The 18416-nt window shown below is 46.4% G+C and overlaps 1 protein-coding gene across 2 annotated transcripts in view; it reads right to left on the bottom strand.

The window, feature by feature from the left end:
- LOC138301234 (collagen alpha-1(II) chain-like) overlaps positions 1-18416 on the bottom strand; it is a 1268735-nt gene that overhangs the window by 367977 nt on the left and 882342 nt on the right. For both annotated transcript variants that reach the window (XM_069241494.1, XM_069241495.1), the window contains exons 50-52: positions 9567-9620; positions 7806-7913; positions 7-60 (exon numbers count right to left, since the gene is read on the bottom strand). In XM_069241494.1, the coding sequence (XP_069097595.1) occupies positions 7-60; positions 7806-7913; positions 9567-9620 (216 nt within the window). The remainder of the gene's footprint in view (positions 1-6; positions 61-7805; positions 7914-9566; positions 9621-18416) is intronic.

Raw genomic sequence — 18416 nt, 5'->3', positions numbered from 1 at the left:
TTTTACCTCAAAGCCAGTTGCACCTGCTGGTCCCACCTGACCAGGGGCTCCTGGAACTCCCTGTTGAAAAAAACAACAGAGATTCAGAAACAGGTCTTTAAGCACTATAAGAAATGTAAACAATCTATAATCTTTGTGCATAAGCTGGGTACACAGCCAGTATTCTCTGTTAACTATTTCAGCTCAATCCCAGAAGGGCAATGAAAAATGTGTTACTACAACAGAAATGCTCCTTTTGTTATGTGTTCCAACTCAAAATGCATTACCATTACGTTACACTATTAAATCAAGCTTTCTAGGTGTAAATGTTTTTGATCACAACATGTTGCACAACTTGCAATTTTCCCAGCAATACCTTTCTATCTCTAAACTGGTATATGGAAAATGTCACTTACCCAGTGTACATCTGTTCGTGGCATGAGTCGCTGCAGATTCACATGCTGTGCACAGTCCGCCGTCTGGTGTTGGGCTCGGAGTGTTACAAGTTGTTTTTCTTCGAAGAAGTCTTTTCGAGTCACGAGACCGAGGGACTCCTCCCCTTTCGGTTCCATTGCGTATGGGCGTCGACTCCATCTTAGATTGTTTTCCCCGCAGAGGGTGAGGTAGGAGTTGTGTATGTTAGTCATAGTGCCCATGCAATGGAATGAATACGTATGTACATAATAAAGGTTAAAGTAATATATTTACAAATGTACAATTGTTTAAGATCTACTTCTAAACGGCTACAGGCTCCCGGGGAGGCGGGTGGGCGCATGTGAATCTGCAGCGTCTCGTGCCACGAACAGATGTACACTGGGTAAGTGACATTTTCCGTTCGATGGCATGTGTAGCTGCAGATACACATGCTGTGCATAGACTAGTAAGCAGTTATCTCCCCAAAAGCGGTGGTTCAGCCTGTAGGAGTTGAAGTAGTTTGAAATAATGTTCTTAGTACAGCCTGACCTACTGTGGCTTGTTGTGCAGTTAACACATCTACACAGTAGTACTTGGTAAATGTATGAGGCGTAGACCATGTTGCTGCCTTACATATTTCGTTCATTGGAATATTTCCTAGAAAGGCCATGGTAGCCCCTTTCTTTCTGGTTGAGTGTGCCTTTGGTGTAATAGGCAGCTCCCTCTTTGCTTTAAGATAGCAGGCTTGAATACACTTAACTATCCACCTGGCAATGCCTTGTTTTGAAATTGGATTTCCTGTATGAGGTTTTTGAAAGGCAATAAATAGTTGTTTTGTCTTCCTAATTTGTTTTGTTCTGTCAATGTAGTACATTAGTGCTCTCTTGATGTCTAATGTATGTAGTGCTCTTTCAGCTACCGAATCTGGCTGTGGGAGGAACACTGGTAATTCTACTGTTTGATTTAAGTGGAACGGTGAGATAACCTTTGGTAAGAATTTTGGATTTGTTCTTAGAACTACCTTATTCTTGTGTATTTGAATAAATGGTTCTTGTATGGTAAATGCCTGAATCTCACTCACTCTTCTTAGAGATGTGATGGCAATGAGAAATGCAACTTTCCACGTTAAGTATTGCATTTCACAAGAATGCATGGGTTCGAAAGGTGGACCCATGAGCCTTGTTAAGACAATGTTGAGGTTCCATGAAGGAACAGGTGGTGTCCTTGGTGGTATAATTCTCTTTAGGCCTTCCATAAACGCTTTAATGACAGGTATTCTAAATAGGGAAGTTGAATGAGTAATCTGCAGGTAAGCAGATATTGCGGTGAGATGTATCTTTATGGAAGAGAAAGCTAGATTTGATTTTTGCAAATGTAGTAAATATCCTACTACATCTTTTGGAGATGCGTGCAATGGTTGAATTTGATTATTATGGCAGTAACAAACAAATCTTTTCCATTTATTTGCATAGCAGTGTCTAGTGGAAGGTTTTCTAGATTGTTTTATGACCTCCAAACACTCTTGTGTGAGGTCTAAGTGTCCAAATTCTAGGATTTCAGGAGGCAAATTGCTAGATTCAGCGATGCTGGGTTTGGATGCCTGATCTGTTGTTTGTGTTGTGTTAACAGATCTGGTCTGTTGGGTAGCTTGACATGAGGTACTACTGACAGGTCTAGTAGTTTTGTATACCAAGGTTGTCTTGCCCATGTTGGTGCTATTAGTATGAGTTTGTTTTGACTCAATCTGTTTACTAGATATGGAAGGAGAGGGAGAGGGGGAAAAGCGTACGCAAATATCCCTGACCAATTCATCCATAGAGCATTGCCTTGGGATTGATGGTGTGGGAACCTGGATGCGAAGTTTTGGCATTTTGCGTTTTCTTTTGTTGCAAATAGATCTATTTGAGGTGTTCCCCAAATTTGAAAGTAAGTGTTCAGTATTTGGGGGTGAATTTCCCATTCGTGGACTTGTTGGTGATCCCGAGAGAGATTGTCTGCTAGCTGGTTCTGGATCCCTGGAATAAATTGTGCTATTAGGCGAATGTGGTTGTGAATTGCCCAATGCCATATTTTTTGTGTTAGGAGACACAACTGTGTCGAGTGTGTCCCCCCCTGTTTGTTTAAATAATACATTGTTGTCATGTTGTCTGTTTTGACAAGAATGTATTTGTGGGTTATCATGGGTTGAAATGCTTTCAACGCTAGAAATACTGCTAACAGTTCTAAGTGATTTATGTGAAACTTCCTTTGATGTATGTCCCATTGTCCTTGGATGCTGTGTTGATTGAGGTGTGCTCCCCACCCTGTCATGGAAGCATCCGTTGTTATGACGTATTGTGGCACTGGGTCTTGGAAAGGCCGCCCTTTGTTTAAATTTGTACTGTTCCACCACAGAAGCGAGATGTATGTTTGGCGGTCTATCAACACCAGATCTAGAAGTTGACCCTGTGCATGTGACCATTGTGATGCTAGGCATTGTTGTAAGGGCCGCATGTGCAATCTTGCGTTTGGGACAATGGCTATGCATGAAGACATCATGCCTAGGAGTTTTAATACAATTTTTGCTTGTATCTTTTGTGTTGGATACATGGCCTGTATCACCTTGTGAAATGTTTGAACCCTTTGTGGACTTGGAGTGGCTATCCCTTCTGTTGTGTTGATTGACGCTCCTAAGTATTGCTGTGTTTGACACGGCAAAAGGTGTGACTTTGCATAGTTGATGGAGAAACCCAGCTTGTGAAGGGTCTGTATGACATACTTTGTGTGACGTGAACACCTTGTTAGCGTGTTGGTCTTGATTAACTAGTCGTCTAAGTAAGGGAACACGTGTATCTGCTGCCTTCTGATATGTGCAGCTACTACTGCCAGGCATTTTGTAAAGACTCTTGGCGCAGTTGTTATTCCGAATGGCAACACTTTGAATTGGTAATGTATTCCTTTGAATACGAACCCTAGGTATTTCCTGTGGGAAGGATGTATCGGTATGTGGAAATACGCATCCCTTTAGGTCTAATGTTGTCATGTAGTCTTGCTGTTTGAGCAGTGGGATTACGTCTTGTAATGTGACCATGTGAAAGTGGTCTGATTTGATGTAGGTATTTAGTGTTCTGAGATCTAGTATTGGTCTCAGAGTTTTGTCCTTCTTTGGTATTAGAAAATACAGTGAGTAAACTCCTGTGTTTTTCTGTAGGCTTGGTACTAATTCTATTGCGTCCTTTTGTAGTAATGCTTGAACTTCTAGTCCTAGAAGATCTATATGCTGTTTTGACATATTGGCCCTCATTATGACCCTGGCGGTGTTGCACCGCCAGGGCCAACGGGGGCGGGAGCACCGCCGACAGGCCGGCGGTGCTCCCTTGGGCATTCTGACCGCGGCGCTTTGGCCGCGGTCAGAAATGGAAAACCGGCGGTCTCCCGCCGGTTTTCCGTTGCCCATTTGAATCCCCCATGGCGGCGCAGCTCGCTGCGCCGCCATGGGGGATTCTGACCCCCCCTACCGCCATCCTGTTCCTGGCGGTTCGCCCGCCAGGAACAGGATGGCGGTAGGGGGTGTCGCGGGGCCCCCGTAAGAGGGCCCCGCTAGTATTTCACTGTCTGCATAGCAGACAGTGAAATACGCGACGGGTGCAACAGCACCCGTCGCACCTTCCCACTCCGCCGGCTCGATTACGAGCCGGCATCCTCGTGGGAAGGGAGTTTTTCCCTGGGCTGGCGGGCGGTCTTTTGGCGACCGCCCGCCAGCCCAGGGAAAAACCTAGAATACCCTCCGCGGTCTTTCGACCGCGGAGCGGTATTTCGGAGGGGGAAGTCTGGCGGGCGGCCTCCGCCGCCCGCCAGACTTAGAATGACCCCCATTGTGTGTTTTCGGTGGGACGTTTGGAGGGAATTTGTGAAAATCTATGCAATAGCCATGTTGGATAATTGCTAAGACCCAAGTGTCTGTTGTTATTTCTTCCCAAGATTCGTAGAATTGGCTTAGTCTTCCCCCCACTGGTGTTGTGTGATGGGGTTGTTTGACTTGTGAGTCACTGTTTATTTTGAGGGGTTTTGGGGACCTTGAAATTTTCCCCGACTTCTTGGGAATTGGCCTCCTCTATATTGTCCCCGAAAACCTCCCCTTTGATATTGACCCTGGTAGGTAGGTGGTCTTGTCTGTGAAGTGTTGGTTTTTGTGGGTTGACCCCGAAACCCTCCCCTAAAAGGTGTCTTCCGAAATGTGCCTCTGCTCTGCGGGGAGTAGAGTGCGCCCATGGCTTTGGCTGTATCGGTGTCCTTTTTTAGTTTTTCAATGGCAGTGTCTACCTCCGGCCCAAACAATTGCTGTTCATTAAACAGCATATTGAGCACAGCCTGTTGGATTTCGGGTTTGAACCCAGAAGTGCGCAGCCAAGTGTGCCTCCGTATTGTGACTGCAGTGTTTATTGTCCTTGCAGCTGTATCGGCTGCATCCATGGAAGACCGTATCTGATTGTTCGAGATACTTTGTCCCTCTTCCACCACTTGTTGCGCTCTTTTTTGGAACTCCTTGGGAAGGTGTTCGATGAAATGTTGCATTTCATCCCAATGAGCCCTGTCGTATCTTGCCAAGAGTGCTTGCGAGTTGGCGATACGCCACTGATTTGCTGCTTGTGCTGCAACTCTTTTTCCCGCTGCATCAAATTTGCGGCTCTCCTTGTCTGGAGGTGGTGCGTCGCCTGATGTATGAGAGTTGGCTCTTTTACGAGCTGCCCCCACAACTACTGAGTCCGGTGTTAGTTGTGTTGTAATAAATATTGGGTCTGTGGGAGGTGCCTTATATTTTTTCTCCACCCTTGGAGTTATGGCTCTGCCTTTAACTGGCTCCTGAAATATTTGTTTTGAGTGCCTTAGCATTCCTGGGAGCATGGGAAGGCTTTGATACTGGCTATGGGTGGAGGACAGGGTGTTAAAGAGAAAGTCATCCTCAATAGGTTCCGAATGTAGTGAGACATTGTTGAATTCGGCTGCCCTTGCGACCACCTGTGGATATGATGTACTGTCCTCAGGTGGTGACGGTTTAGTTGGATATGAGTCTGGACTATTGTCAGACACTGGGGCGTCGTAGAGGTCCCATGCATCGGGATCATCCTGGCTCATTGTGGTATGAGCTGGTGAGTGCGTTAGTGGTGGAGTTTGCGCCGGTGATGCATGTGTTGATTGTGGTGGAGAAGGTGGTGGTGTTACTTTCTTTACCACCTTTGCTTGTGGTTGCTTGTCCCCTTGTTGGAAAACAAGTTTCCTTTTCATCTTGATTGGGGGAAGAGTGGTTATCTTCCCTGTGTCTTCCTGGATGTGAAGCCTCCTTTGAGTGTAGTCAGTTTCTACAGTTTGAAGCTCTTCACCAAATCTATGCAATTGGGTGTTTAGTCCTTGTTCCTCTGTATAGGAACTAATTTTCGGTTCCGAGGCTTTTTTCGGTACCGAAACCGTTTCGGTAGGCTTTTTAGGCTCCGAAGAAGATTTCTTTGATTTCGGCGTGGTATCTCGGTGCCGAACATCTTCGGTGCCGCTGTCTCTGCGCCGAATTGTCTCGGAGCCGGTGTCTCGGCTCCGAGGTTGCTGTGTGGCGGTATTACGACCGGAGTCGGATGACTTCGACACCAGCATGCCCTTTTTCGGTGCCTTGGCTCGGTCACCTAGTTTTTGGGTTAAGCCATGGCCTGTTGGCAGTGGCGTCCCCTGGGCTTTTGTGGACTTTTCGTGAGTCCTAATTTTCGACGTCTTACTCACGGTTGTTATGTCTTCGGCGTCGGATTCCCCCGAATCCGACTCGTGGATGGAGAACGCTTCCTCTTCGTCCTCGAACCGATGTTGTCCTGTCGGCGTGGACGCCATTTGCAATCTTCTGGCTCTTCGGTCTCTGAGCGTCTTCCTCGACCGAAACGCTCGACAGGCTTCACACGTATCCTCCTTGTGCTCCGGGGACAGGCACAAGTTACAGACCAGATGCTGATCCGTATACGGATATTTGTTATGGCATTTAGGACAGAAGCGGAACGGGGTCCGTTCCATCAGTCTTGAAGTCGCACGCGGTCGGGCCGACCAGGCCCAACGGGGGATCGAAATTACCCCGAAGGGCCACCGGAGCTCTTCAAGATTCGGTGTCGATTTGTTCTAACTAACCCTATACCGAACTAAACAATACCGACGATTTTTTCTGAGATTCTAACTAACTTTCCGACCCGAAACATGGAGCGAAAAGGAACACGTCCGAACCCGATGGCGGAAAAAAACCAATCTAAGATGGAGTCGACGCCCATGCGCAATGGAACCGAAAGGGGAGGAGTCCCTCGGTCTCGTGACTCGAAAAGACTTCTTCGAAGAAAAACAACTTGTAACACTCCGAGCCCAACACCAGACGGCGGACTGTGCACAGCATGTGTATCTGCAGCTACACATGCCATCGAACATCTAGTTACAGACAATAGAGTGCAAGCATGGCAGTGAATTGAAAATCTCTCTGGGCACCTTGTTCATGTCACCAGGGCCTAATTACAGACACTTGAACAGTACTAGTCAGGATGTTATTTTTGATTCATTTAATTGTATATAAGCAATTAGATTGAAACTTTAAAGTTGCAAAATAATGCACAGGATATGAATTTATGGGCAGTTTCCACTGCAAAACGTAAACCCTGTCACATGTAAGAGTATAGCATTGCTTCTGCTTAGGTTATATGTACACTACCAAATGTGGTACTGCCAACAGTGTAGATAACAGTACACATACTACCAAGCAAGGGTGCACAGCTGTTTTATGCTTCTGTTGGTACTGCGTAGTCATGACAGTACAATTTCCTTGTCAGGTGCTGCTACAGAGATTATGTGGTTGCCACAATATAAACACAAATCTTGCATTTCTCACAGAATGGTTGGTTATCATAGGGTAAATATATTCCCTGCTATGCCCAGAGCACACTATCTGGAATAATTACAAGTGGATAAAGTAAACCCTCTCACATGTCACTCTAGAGGGTGCTGTTATTATGATATAAATGAAAACTCCACCAGGTGGCACCATACACTATAGGTGACCATAAAATATAAGTACAAATCCTGCCAGCACTGCACATAGTCCATTTTATTTACGTCATAAAAACAACCTCTGCCTATTAGTCATTACATACCAGGTTTGACTATTCCAAAATGTGGCTACTGTGGTGGTTAATTATCAAAACGTGATACTTTCACAATATTATTACACTCTTTGCCGTGCACCACCATATACTGAATAAAAACAATGTCACCTATCACTGCAGACTGTGAGTAAAACTGTTCAACTGTGCACACTGCCAGTTGCAACTGTTCTCCGTCTTTGATCACAACAGTGCAGAAATTGCTATTGCTTGAGTGTTACAATTATGAGATTTTAACTAATAGATTTTGTGGATTACCTGAGCACCAGGTTCACCTTTCATGCCACTGTCCCCTCGTAATCCTTCAGAACCAGCAAAGCCCTCGGATCCTGGGGGCCCATTGGTACCCCTGGGGCCAGGAGCACCCTGCATTCATATAGATAAACAACAGTGAGTGGAAGCAAGAGAGGTTAGAGTTCACATACCAACAGGTCTAACCAGAGCCCCGATATGCTGAGGTGCATCTGTAGCAGAATAGTGCACTGTGGGGAAAATCAACTCTTTGGTTGTATAAGGATAGAGTAAGAAAACTGGGGGTTACACACACACACTGCACTTATTGTATGGATGATTAATATTCATAAGACGGACTAAGAAGCAGTACGCTAGGAACACACAGTGGATGCAAGTAACTGCAAGTGCTGATGCAAACTTTTAAAGATATCAGCTGCCTAAAAGTGTTCACGGTCAAGACCTGCTGTCAGAGCTACACATTTCAGAAGTTGAGTATATATAACAAGGAATCATTATTACATTTACTAACTTTTTGCAACTGTGCAAATGTAACCACTTTGTACTGTCATTTTAGCAGAACAGACTGTATTGGTATAAATCTAGTTCTGCAAGTGAGATTTCTTATTCTATCTTCATTTGATCTGGAACGTGCAATTTGTCATTTGCAAGTTTAAGTGTTAAGTATTTGCACACAGGATGCAAATAACTGAGTTTCTAACTGAGGCTACAATAGATTTTATCCATCTGCCTATATTATGAGTATTAACTACATCCATCAAGTTGCATAATCCATACACCTATCCACTGGATCCAGATTAACATGATGCACCAAGTATATTCAGACATTGCTGGTAAGATCAGTAATATAGACATGCCTCTAAACTTGCAGGGGTTATGCTCATCTCTGACTTTTATTTACATCTGAAAATGGCTTAACTGCACGCTAAATGTACACACACATCAGAGGATGTACTGTTACTTACAGAAATAGGTAAACAAGAAACAAATATCATTCTGACTTCAGTTTCACTGATTGCTTGATCAGCAGGGATGTTAAACAGCGACATGAATAAAATAGCCCAAAGATGCCTTAGGATTCACATTTTCAGGCAAGAAACAATCGCAAAAGATATCTTAAATATGCAGCTGTTTGTAGTATCTATTGAAGCAACCTTCAAACCTTTGAACACTGCATAATTATTGTTTCTTGTACAGCCTATTTTTGTATCTTCTAATTATTGGTGTGTGACACTATTTGCCTTACGTTTTGCCATTTCTTTGTTGGGGAATGAACACATAATGGTTAAAATGGGCAGATTCTTTAACTCATTGACCTGACGATATGATGAGATATATGTTGTCTCTGGAACAGAAGAGTACATTCATATATGGAGTGTAGCATTTAGTTTGCCTATTGGCTATATTTCTGAACGAAAATTAACTCGGTGTGCCCGTCCTCTGAGCATGCGATTTAATTTACAGGGTTCTGTAAACTTATGTGTACACATATGTAAGATTAAGAATTTAAGAACAGCTTGTACTTGTTAAAGATGCATAAATAAACAGTGAACTACCTAAAAATAGAACAGGCTGAGAATACCGCACTGAATAAAGTACTGTAATTCTTTTCACCAGGGGGAATAGGCATGGACACCAATGAGACATTCATGTATCAAATATAATGTATTTGTATTCAATAAAATAAATTATGGCACAATATAATAAACTGTACTACTGTTTTTTATAAAACAAAAATTAATGTTATTCTTGCTTTGCAGTACTTACTGCAGGGCCTGGTTGGCCAGGGTCTCCCTTGCCCCCACGTGGACCAGATACACCCTGTAATGTATTGAAAAAATAAAGATCAGGCACTTTTGCAAAATCAAATTATACGTGCTATTTGTCCAAGTTAAAAAACTGAATTTAAAACTGCTGGAACAGTCTTTGTCTGTGTAGGAAGCTGGCTCTGTAAATACTATACCAAAGTGAGGTATGGTGTGCACAGAGTCCAGGGGTTCCCCAGAGGCTTAACAGAGGCTAAAGTAGATAATACTAATGCTCTCCTTTGTGGTAGTGTGGTCGAGCAGTTAGACTTATGAGAGGCTAGTGGAAAGCATTTGCTGTACACACACAGTCAAATGAAACACACACAATGATATACTCCAGGCTAATGTTTTTCATTTAGCAAAAATATACTTTGTTACTTTATTTCTAAAACCAAAAGGATCTTTGTTGCAGGTAAGTACAGTGGTAAGTTTGTATCAAGCTTATATATCAAATGCACTTTCTTTAGGTTTTGCACATACAACAGTTTACAAGTAAGTAACACTTTTCAATTTCAAAAGTAGACAGTGCAATTTCTCATAGGAAACAATGAAGTCCTAAGGGAGGAAAAGTGTTAACACAGTTTACAGGTAATCAACTTACGATCCCAGTCTTTGGGGGTTAGGATGTCTGTACGTCAAGGTTTAAGTTGATCCCAAAAGCGCACCACAAGCAACACAGGGCAGGTCGGGTGCAGAGGTCATATTTGGTGTCAGGTTTTTAATGGAATCCTATGGAGCCAGGGGGCACTCGGAAAGAAACAGGTTGCACAACCTCAGGTCACAAAGATGCTGCAGGCTGGGTCCAGAGAGTTGGTTGTGGAAAATCAAAGGCTGGATAGGTAGGAGAGGAATGCGCTGGATGTTGCTGAACCATCGTTCGGATTCCCCAAGGCCTGAGGGCTGCAGATGCAGTGATACATTTGGGCGTCAGAATTCTTTGTCGGATCCAGTCGCAGATAGGGGGGTCCTCTGGATTTAGGCTGCAGGTGTTGTGTTGGCCAGGAGGTGTCAAGCGAGGGTGGACTCGATTTTGGAATCCCCTGGGGACCTTCTCTGGACCGGTGAGCCACATGGATTTGGGCTGCGGGCATCGGGTGCAGAGTGGGCAAGGTTTGTGGATCCATGGTGGTTCTGGAGTCCTTTTTGGATGTTTATTGTGGACAGGGCAGCTATCCTCGGGAGATCTTGATCCTCTGATGGGCAGGCTGTCCTCTGGGGGTAGTAGAGGTCGCGCCTGGGTTGGTTGCAGGATGAGTCCCCTTTTTGTAACAGGAGTCTTGAAGCTGCAGACAGACCGGCTGCCTAGTCAGCTGTCATCTGGAGTTTTCACTGCTGGGGTTCGCTCTTCAGTACGTCTTCTTCTTGAGGTCGCCAGGAGTCTGAATAGCAAGGTTCATGGGTGCCCTTTAATACTATATTTAGGGGTGTTACAAGGGTCAGAGGGCGGTAGCCAATGGCTACTGTACCTGAGGATGGCAACACCCTTCCTGTGCCCACTCCCTTTGGGGAGGGGGGTACATTCCTATCACTATCGGCTACTCTCCTCCAAAGCAAAATGGATGATTCTGCAAGGAGGGGGTCACTTCAGCTCTGGATGCCCTAGGGGTGGTCCCAGCTGAAGTAGCCACTCATCCTTGTTTTTTCTAATTTTCCCACAGACCTGCCACCAAAAGGTGGGCTTAGTCTGGGGGGTGAGCATCTCCACTAGCTGGAGTGCCCTGGGGCAGTGTAACAGGAGGCCTGAGCGTTTGCGGCTCACCACCAAGTTATTGCAGTTCCTGCAGGAGGGAAAGGTGAAGCACTTCCACCCAGAGTAGGCTTTGTCCTGACCCCAGACAGCAGAAAGGCTCTCACCCACGGGGTCAAAAACGTATCTGTTAGTGGCAGGCTTGCACAGACTGGTCAGCCTTACACTAACTGGTTCGGTAAAATACACAGGGGCATCTCTAAGATGCCCTCTGGGTGCATTATTCAATAAATCTAACACTGGATTCAGTGTGGGTTTATTGTGCTGAGAAGTTTGATACCAAACTTCCCAGTCATCAGTGAAGCCATCGTGGAGCTGTGGAATTCATAATGACAAATTCCCAGCTCATGTATTCAAGATGGCCACACTGCACTTACAATATCTAAGAATGGACTTAGACACTGTAGGGGAATATTGCTCGTGCAGCTATGCTCTTACCTGTCATATAGTACACCCTGCCTTAGGGCTGTAAGGCCTTCTAGATGGGTGACTTATTTATGCCACAGGCAGTGGTTTGTAGGCATGGCACCCAGAAAGGGATGCCACGTCGACTTTACCTTTTTTTCCTCACCATCACACACAAGCTGCAATGGCAGGGTGCATGTGTTTGGTGAGGGGTCCCTTAGGGTGGCATAATACGTGCTGCAGCCCTTAGAGACCCTCCCTGGCCACAGAGCCTTGGTACAACTGGTACCTTTTAGAAGGGACTTAGCGGTGTGCCAGGGGTGTGCAAATTGTGGAAGCAATGGTACAGTTTAGGGAAAGAACACTGGTGCTAGGGCCTAGTTAGCAGAATTCCAACACACACTCAGTCAAGTTAGCATCAGATATCAGGCAAAAAGTGTGTGTGTGGGGGGAGGGGGTAACCATGCTAAAAGGGGCACTTTCCTACAGTCTGTGTTTGCCCAAGAACTTTGATTAAGCACCTCGATGAACAAATTACTTACCTTCACTAATGCCTTATCTGGTAAAGATTATATCTAGCTGAAGATTCCCTTCCTTAGAATTTTTCCAGGCGTCAGACTGGATCTGGAAGATTTTTAGTGGGCACTACCCCCGGGCGCCCGGATTCATCTGCTCTGGAGGTGACGGCAAAAGCACCTATATAAATGCAGGCGAGGCCCATCTTTTAGGGCGGAGGGGCCACGCCCCCCCACCTTTTGCCCCTCATGAAGAGTGTCTGTCAGGCTAAACAAAGGTCAGCCTGACAGACACTCTTCATTTTCAGCTCAGACAGCCAGGAGCGAGACATGCGCGATTTGCGCAGACTCCTGGCTGCCTGAGCTGAACTTTGCTGGGCTGAGGAGGTCACAGCTCGTATGGGGTGACCTCCTCGGCTCAGCAAAAGTGCCTGGAGGTCCTCCCTTGGGTGATGAGGAAAGTGTCACCCTTTGACTTTGACCTGGGCACTTCAGGTCAGCCCATCGGGAACAATATTCCTGGCGGTTATGGTGGTCTTTAGACGGGTCTGCCCATCAAGGTTGCAGTGCGGCAGTCCGAACGTCAGCACATGTGTGGCAGTCCTTGGACCGCCACACTTGTAGTGAGGCCCAAAAAGCATCTTTGAGCAAGAGCCACCTTGGAAACTCCAGAGCGCAAAACTGTTGAGAGTGCCCGTTCTCAGCTGAGGTGAACAGATTTAACCAAGTCCCTCCCCACTGCTGAAAGAGACCTTGCACCACCTCCATGATCCCCTAGGCATCTTTGGCTGAGTTTGTCCGCCCCGGCATTCAGAGAACCCACCAGGTGTTGTACCACCAGGTGTAGGAAGCTGACTTTTTATATAGTGTGCTAATATAAGTGTACACCATGCAAAATGTCCAGATGATCCCTATTTAGTTTACAGGGATTACTTTAATAATCCCTAGTGTCCTATGAATGGTAGTGTGGTCGAGCAGTTTAAGCTTATCAGAGGGGAATGCTAAGCATTTGTTGCATACACACAGAGTCAAAAATGAATCACGTTGAAAAAGAAACCCAAGACCAATTTATAAAAAATGACAGATATTTATGTATTTTTAGACCCTAAGATCATCAATATCAGGTAAGTACTTTTGGAGTTATGAAAAACAGTAAAAATAACAGAACTGTGAGATTTGAGGCACAAGCCTCGATTGAGGTATCCTCTGGGAGGAAAAGACATACTGTATATGTATACTTGCAAGTGTTTGTCGAAGGGTCCCTTTAAGATTTAAGGTGTTGAGGGGCCAAGGTCCAAAGTTCCACCACCGGGTGCAAAAGTGCTGGTTACACTGGTAGCCTTGAGTGCTACAGTGGCAGAAGTTTAAAGGGGTCTGTCAGATTGACAGAGGTTGCAAAGGGGGACTTGAGGTCAAGTCTGGTCGAATCCAAAGGGGAGCTCAGGTCCTGGGGACTCCTAGGCCAAGGCACCATAGTCAGAATTCTTGAACACAGGCTGTGGGGCTCGGGTGCAGAAGGGCTTGGCTAGCTGATTACTGGTGTTGGAAGTTCTCACGGTTCTTGGGCGGACCTGGAGAGGGACAGAAAACAAGACCACTCTCAGTGCGGGCCTCATAGGTCCTGCAGACCCTTGTCAGTAGGCCAGCTTTTGCGGCTGTGGTGTTTGGGCTGGACACTAAACAAGCATTGCCTTGGTTGTGGCAAATGCTCCAGTACACAGGGTATTGGTTCAGGAGGGCTCTTGAAAACTCCAGGGCATCGAAACTCACTGGAGAGATGGGGCTGACCTCCTGGAACTACAGTGATTATCTCCTAGTGAGATGCTCCCTTGACGGATCTGATGGCTGGCAAAATGAAATACCAGAAAACTGCGGTAAGTGCCTGCAGATGCAGGGGATGGCTCCTCCATCCCAAGGGAAATGCTAAGTGGTTGTCGAAGAGCTGGACAGCCCTTCAAGGGACTGGGAGGATGTACAGCTTTTGGATGAGTTGGGTCTGTGCAATTGTCGGGGTACCAGCAGCAAGGCAGGGTTTGGCACCAAGATCAGAATAAGTCATTAGTTCTTGCCGTGACTGCTCTTCTTTATCTTCCTCCTGTTCCCAGGTAGAGAATCTGTCAACCTGGTATTGTGGGGTCCCCTAAATACTAAATTTAGGGACATTAAGGAGAGTGTAGGGTAGCTGCCAATGGACTATTTACCCCTTGGGTGACTACTCCACATATATATGATCACTTCCTCTGGGGAGTGGGCAAAACCTTGACCCAGAATTGGTGAAACTCTTCCTCTGCTGTCCACTTCAGGTGGCCCACCATAGGGGTGTGCCTAGCCTGTAAGTGTGATATGCCTTCTAACTATCTAATTTCCCGCCTACTCTGGTGCCATATGGGCCTCAGGGGAGGGGGTGGAGTTCCCCAGGTTTGGGGGGAAGACAGGGTTATATATCAAAGCGGCAGGTGTTCTAAAGCCACTGGCTGTGACATGCTAAATCACTAGCTATCCTGCTGGAGGAGGAATGATCACTTTTATTCAGAGCAGGCATTGTTTCTGGCCTCTGAGAGTGCGGGCTCTCACCTGCAGGGGGTCAGAAATTCAACTGTGTTGGCAGGCTGGTCAATACCAGTCAGCCAGCATACTAAGGGACTAGTAGGTTTTCAGGGGCACCTCTAAGGTGCCCTCTGGATGCATGTAATCATAAATCCAATACTGGCATCAGTACGGATTTATTAGGACAAGATGTTTGATACCAAACACAAGTATTTTCAGTGAGGCCATCACGTAGCTAGATAACTCGTGATGACCAGTAACATAATGCACCCTGCCTTAGGGCTCTAAGGCATGATTTAGATGTGACTTACATATATTAGATGCAGTGGGTATGGTCAATGCACACAGGGTGTGTAAAGGTTGTGTTTTCAAAATGGTTTGCAAATTTCACACATTTGCATGTGTTTGAGTGTGGGTCCCTTAGATTGGCATAATACATGCTCCAGCCCTTAGGGACCCTCTTTAGTACTCATGCCCTGGGTACCAGGGGTTCCATATACCAGCGATTTACAAGGGTGCTAAAGTCCTTGATTATTGGGTTACAACTGTCATTTTATATTTTTTAGGGAAAGAACACTGGAATTGGTACCTGGTTAGCAGGGGTCCAGTGCACTACCAGAGTCACAAACCAGCTGCTAGCAGTCCAAATGTGGCAAAAAGTGGGGGGAAACCTCGAAAAATCCTGCTTTCCTACATTAGGGATAAGCCCTGACGTTCTATCCATGTCCAGGGATGCAGGGCCTCTTGACAAAGGGTCCAGAACCTCACTCTGCCCGGTCTATTGCAGTAGCACATGACAGTGTTGCTGTCCATGAACACTTGCACTAGCCTTCCCTTGCTGGAGGGTAGAAACGCTTTCAATGCCAGTTGGATTGGTCGGAGCTGCAGCAGGTTGATGTGGAGTCCAGATTTTGCCAGAGGCCAGAGTCCTCTGATCTCCACCTTTCCCAAATGGCCACCCCATCCCAGGAGCAATGAATCTATCACTACTGTGAGATTTGGTTGCGGAAAGGAGAGGGGTCTGCTGCTGATACAATTGCAGTTCATTAGCCACCACTGCAGATCCTATGCAGTTCCCTCCAAGAGTTGGACCACCTTGGAGAGAGTCCCCTGATGTTGTGTCCATCAGAACTTCATGCCCCACTGCAGAGCCCGCATATGCCAGTGGACGTGCGTCACCAGCAAGTTGCAGGGGCCATAAGTCCCAACATCCTCAGTGTCTGTCTCACTGAAATCAGGATAGGGGCTGTCCTGAACTCGCCATTTGGGAGGATATGCCTGAAAGTGCACTGTGCCCAGAACAGTTCCAATGAAGGGGAGCATCTGAGAGGGAGTAGGGTGACATCAGCATGTTGATAGTGAACCGGAGCAAATGCAGGAGGTCCGTCGTAGTCTGGAGGTGATAGATGACAGCCTGGGGCGAGCCCACCTTCAACAGAAAGTCGTTGAGATAGAGGAAGGCTGAAACCCCTTATCTCCGCAGATGAGCTGCAACCACAGGCATCACCTTGGTGAATACCCGAGGGGTGCTGGTAAGGCCAAAAGCGAGCATGGCAAACAAAGTGCTTGTGGCCTAATGTGAATCGCAATTAACACCTGTGGGCAGGCAGGAAGGGAATGTGGAAATATGCATCCTGCAAGTCCAGTGCTACCATCCAGTCACCTGGGGCAGAGAGAAGACAGGACCTGAGCTATCGTGAGCATTTTGAACTGTTCCTTCTTGAGGGAGTGGTTGAGGGGCCAAACGCACCAGAAGGCAAAGAGAATAGCAACCACAGCCCACTTCTTGCATCAGCACCCTCTCTATGGCTGCTTTGGGGAAGAGAATTATGACTTCCTGGCAGAGAAGTGACAGGTGATCCTCTGTCTCCCTGTCGTAAAATGGTGATATGGGGGAGAGGTGGTCATGAAGGGGAGGGATTAGCCCCTTCGGGCGAGCTGAAAACCCTCCTGTCTGATGTTATGGACTGCCAGTGGGGCAGGTGATTGTGAATCCTGCCACCAACTGAATGACCATGATGGTATGAGGCCGATTAGGAGGGCTTGGAGGCTGAGGCTGCTGGGGTGGGGTGGGGTTGACTGACCCGACCTCTGGCTGCATGACCCATGAGGTCTGTGGTCACCATGCCTTTGACCACACAGATTTGATGGAGTGTCTTCCAGCCAACAAAATGAAGGTAACAAACTTGTTCTTCTGATGCATCCATCTACCTGTAGATTCCTCACCTTTTGAATAGAGTACCCAAGCAGTCCCACACTCGGAGGTGGGTGCCTGTCTGCCTATACCAAAAAATCTTGCAAAACAGAGCGAGCAAAGTGACCATCCCTCCTCACTTCGGAGTCTAAGTAATAGTGCTTCACAAATGTATGAAGGGAGGCCCAAGTTGATGCTTTACAGATGACAACTACAGGGACACCTCTAGCTAAAGCAGAAGTAGAAGATTCAGTTCTAGTGGAATGAGATTTAATACCTTCTGGTAGTTCTTTGTTACCCATGGCATAGCAGATCTTTATGCACACGATGATCTATCTGGACAATGTCCTATTATGCACAGCTTTTGCTTTCATCTTGCCCATGTAGCCAACAAACAGCTGATCATCCAGCCAGAGATCACATGTCCTGTCTATATAAAAGCTAACAGCCCTTTTAGAAATATTTCCTCCTCCTTAGTTAGGTGTGGAGAAGGGTAGAAAGTAGGAAGGGTGATAAAGTGGCCCACGTGGAAAGGAGTAACCACCTTTGGCAGGAAAGCAGCCCTGGTTCTCAATACAAACTTAATACATAGAAAGTAGTGAAGGGAGGCTTTGCACTTAATGCCTGAAACTCACTAGAATGTCTAGAAGATGTAATAGCAAACAGAAAATGGTTTTGAAGGTAAGCAGTCTTAAAAGGGCAACTATGCAAGGGGTCAAACAGAGAACCCATAGGGTAAGTTAGCACCAAATTAAGATCCCACTGAGGCACAATAATCAGAGTGGGAGCATATTTGTTACAAGTTCCCTTAATAAAACTTACACTACAGGGGACTTAAACAGAGAAAGATGATCGATTAACCCCTTGGTCGCCAAGGACGTAACGGTTACGTCCTTGGCTGCAGCGCTCAGGCGCCAAGGACGTAACCGTTACGTCCTGGGACCAGCTCTCCCCCCAAGAGCCTCCCACCCACCACCCCAGGGCAGGGATGGAAGGGGAATAGCAAAGCATTTTTCTTCCGAAAGGGGGGTGGGGACAGGCAGAGGACATGAAAGGAAAGGAAAGACCTTTCCTTTCCTTTCATGTCTGTCTGAGCATTTCTACAGCCCGATCGTGAAGCGATTGAGCTGCAGAAATGGCCACTAGACATCAGGGATCTTTGTATATGTTTGTTTATGAATAAGGGGAGCAGCCTCTTTAGCAAGGGCCGCTCCCCAAGGAGGCAATTTATTTTACTACGCCTATTCTGCCCCCCTGGTGGTAGATCCGACTATTTTAATTAGGCCGATCTGCCTCCGGGGGGCAGAAGCCACTAGACACCAGGGATAATTGTTGTTTTTATTTTTTAGACGTGGGGAGAGACCCCTTCGACAACGGTTGCTCCCCTGGGGGGGAGGGGCA

Source organism: Pleurodeles waltl, chromosome 6 (assembly GCF_031143425.1).
Source record: "Pleurodeles waltl isolate 20211129_DDA chromosome 6, aPleWal1.hap1.20221129, whole genome shotgun sequence".
NCBI classification, from domain to species: Eukaryota; Metazoa; Chordata; class Amphibia; order Caudata; family Salamandridae; genus Pleurodeles; species Pleurodeles waltl.
Note: the sequence above shows the minus strand (reverse complement) of the source record. Positions and strands in the feature narration are given on the sequence as shown.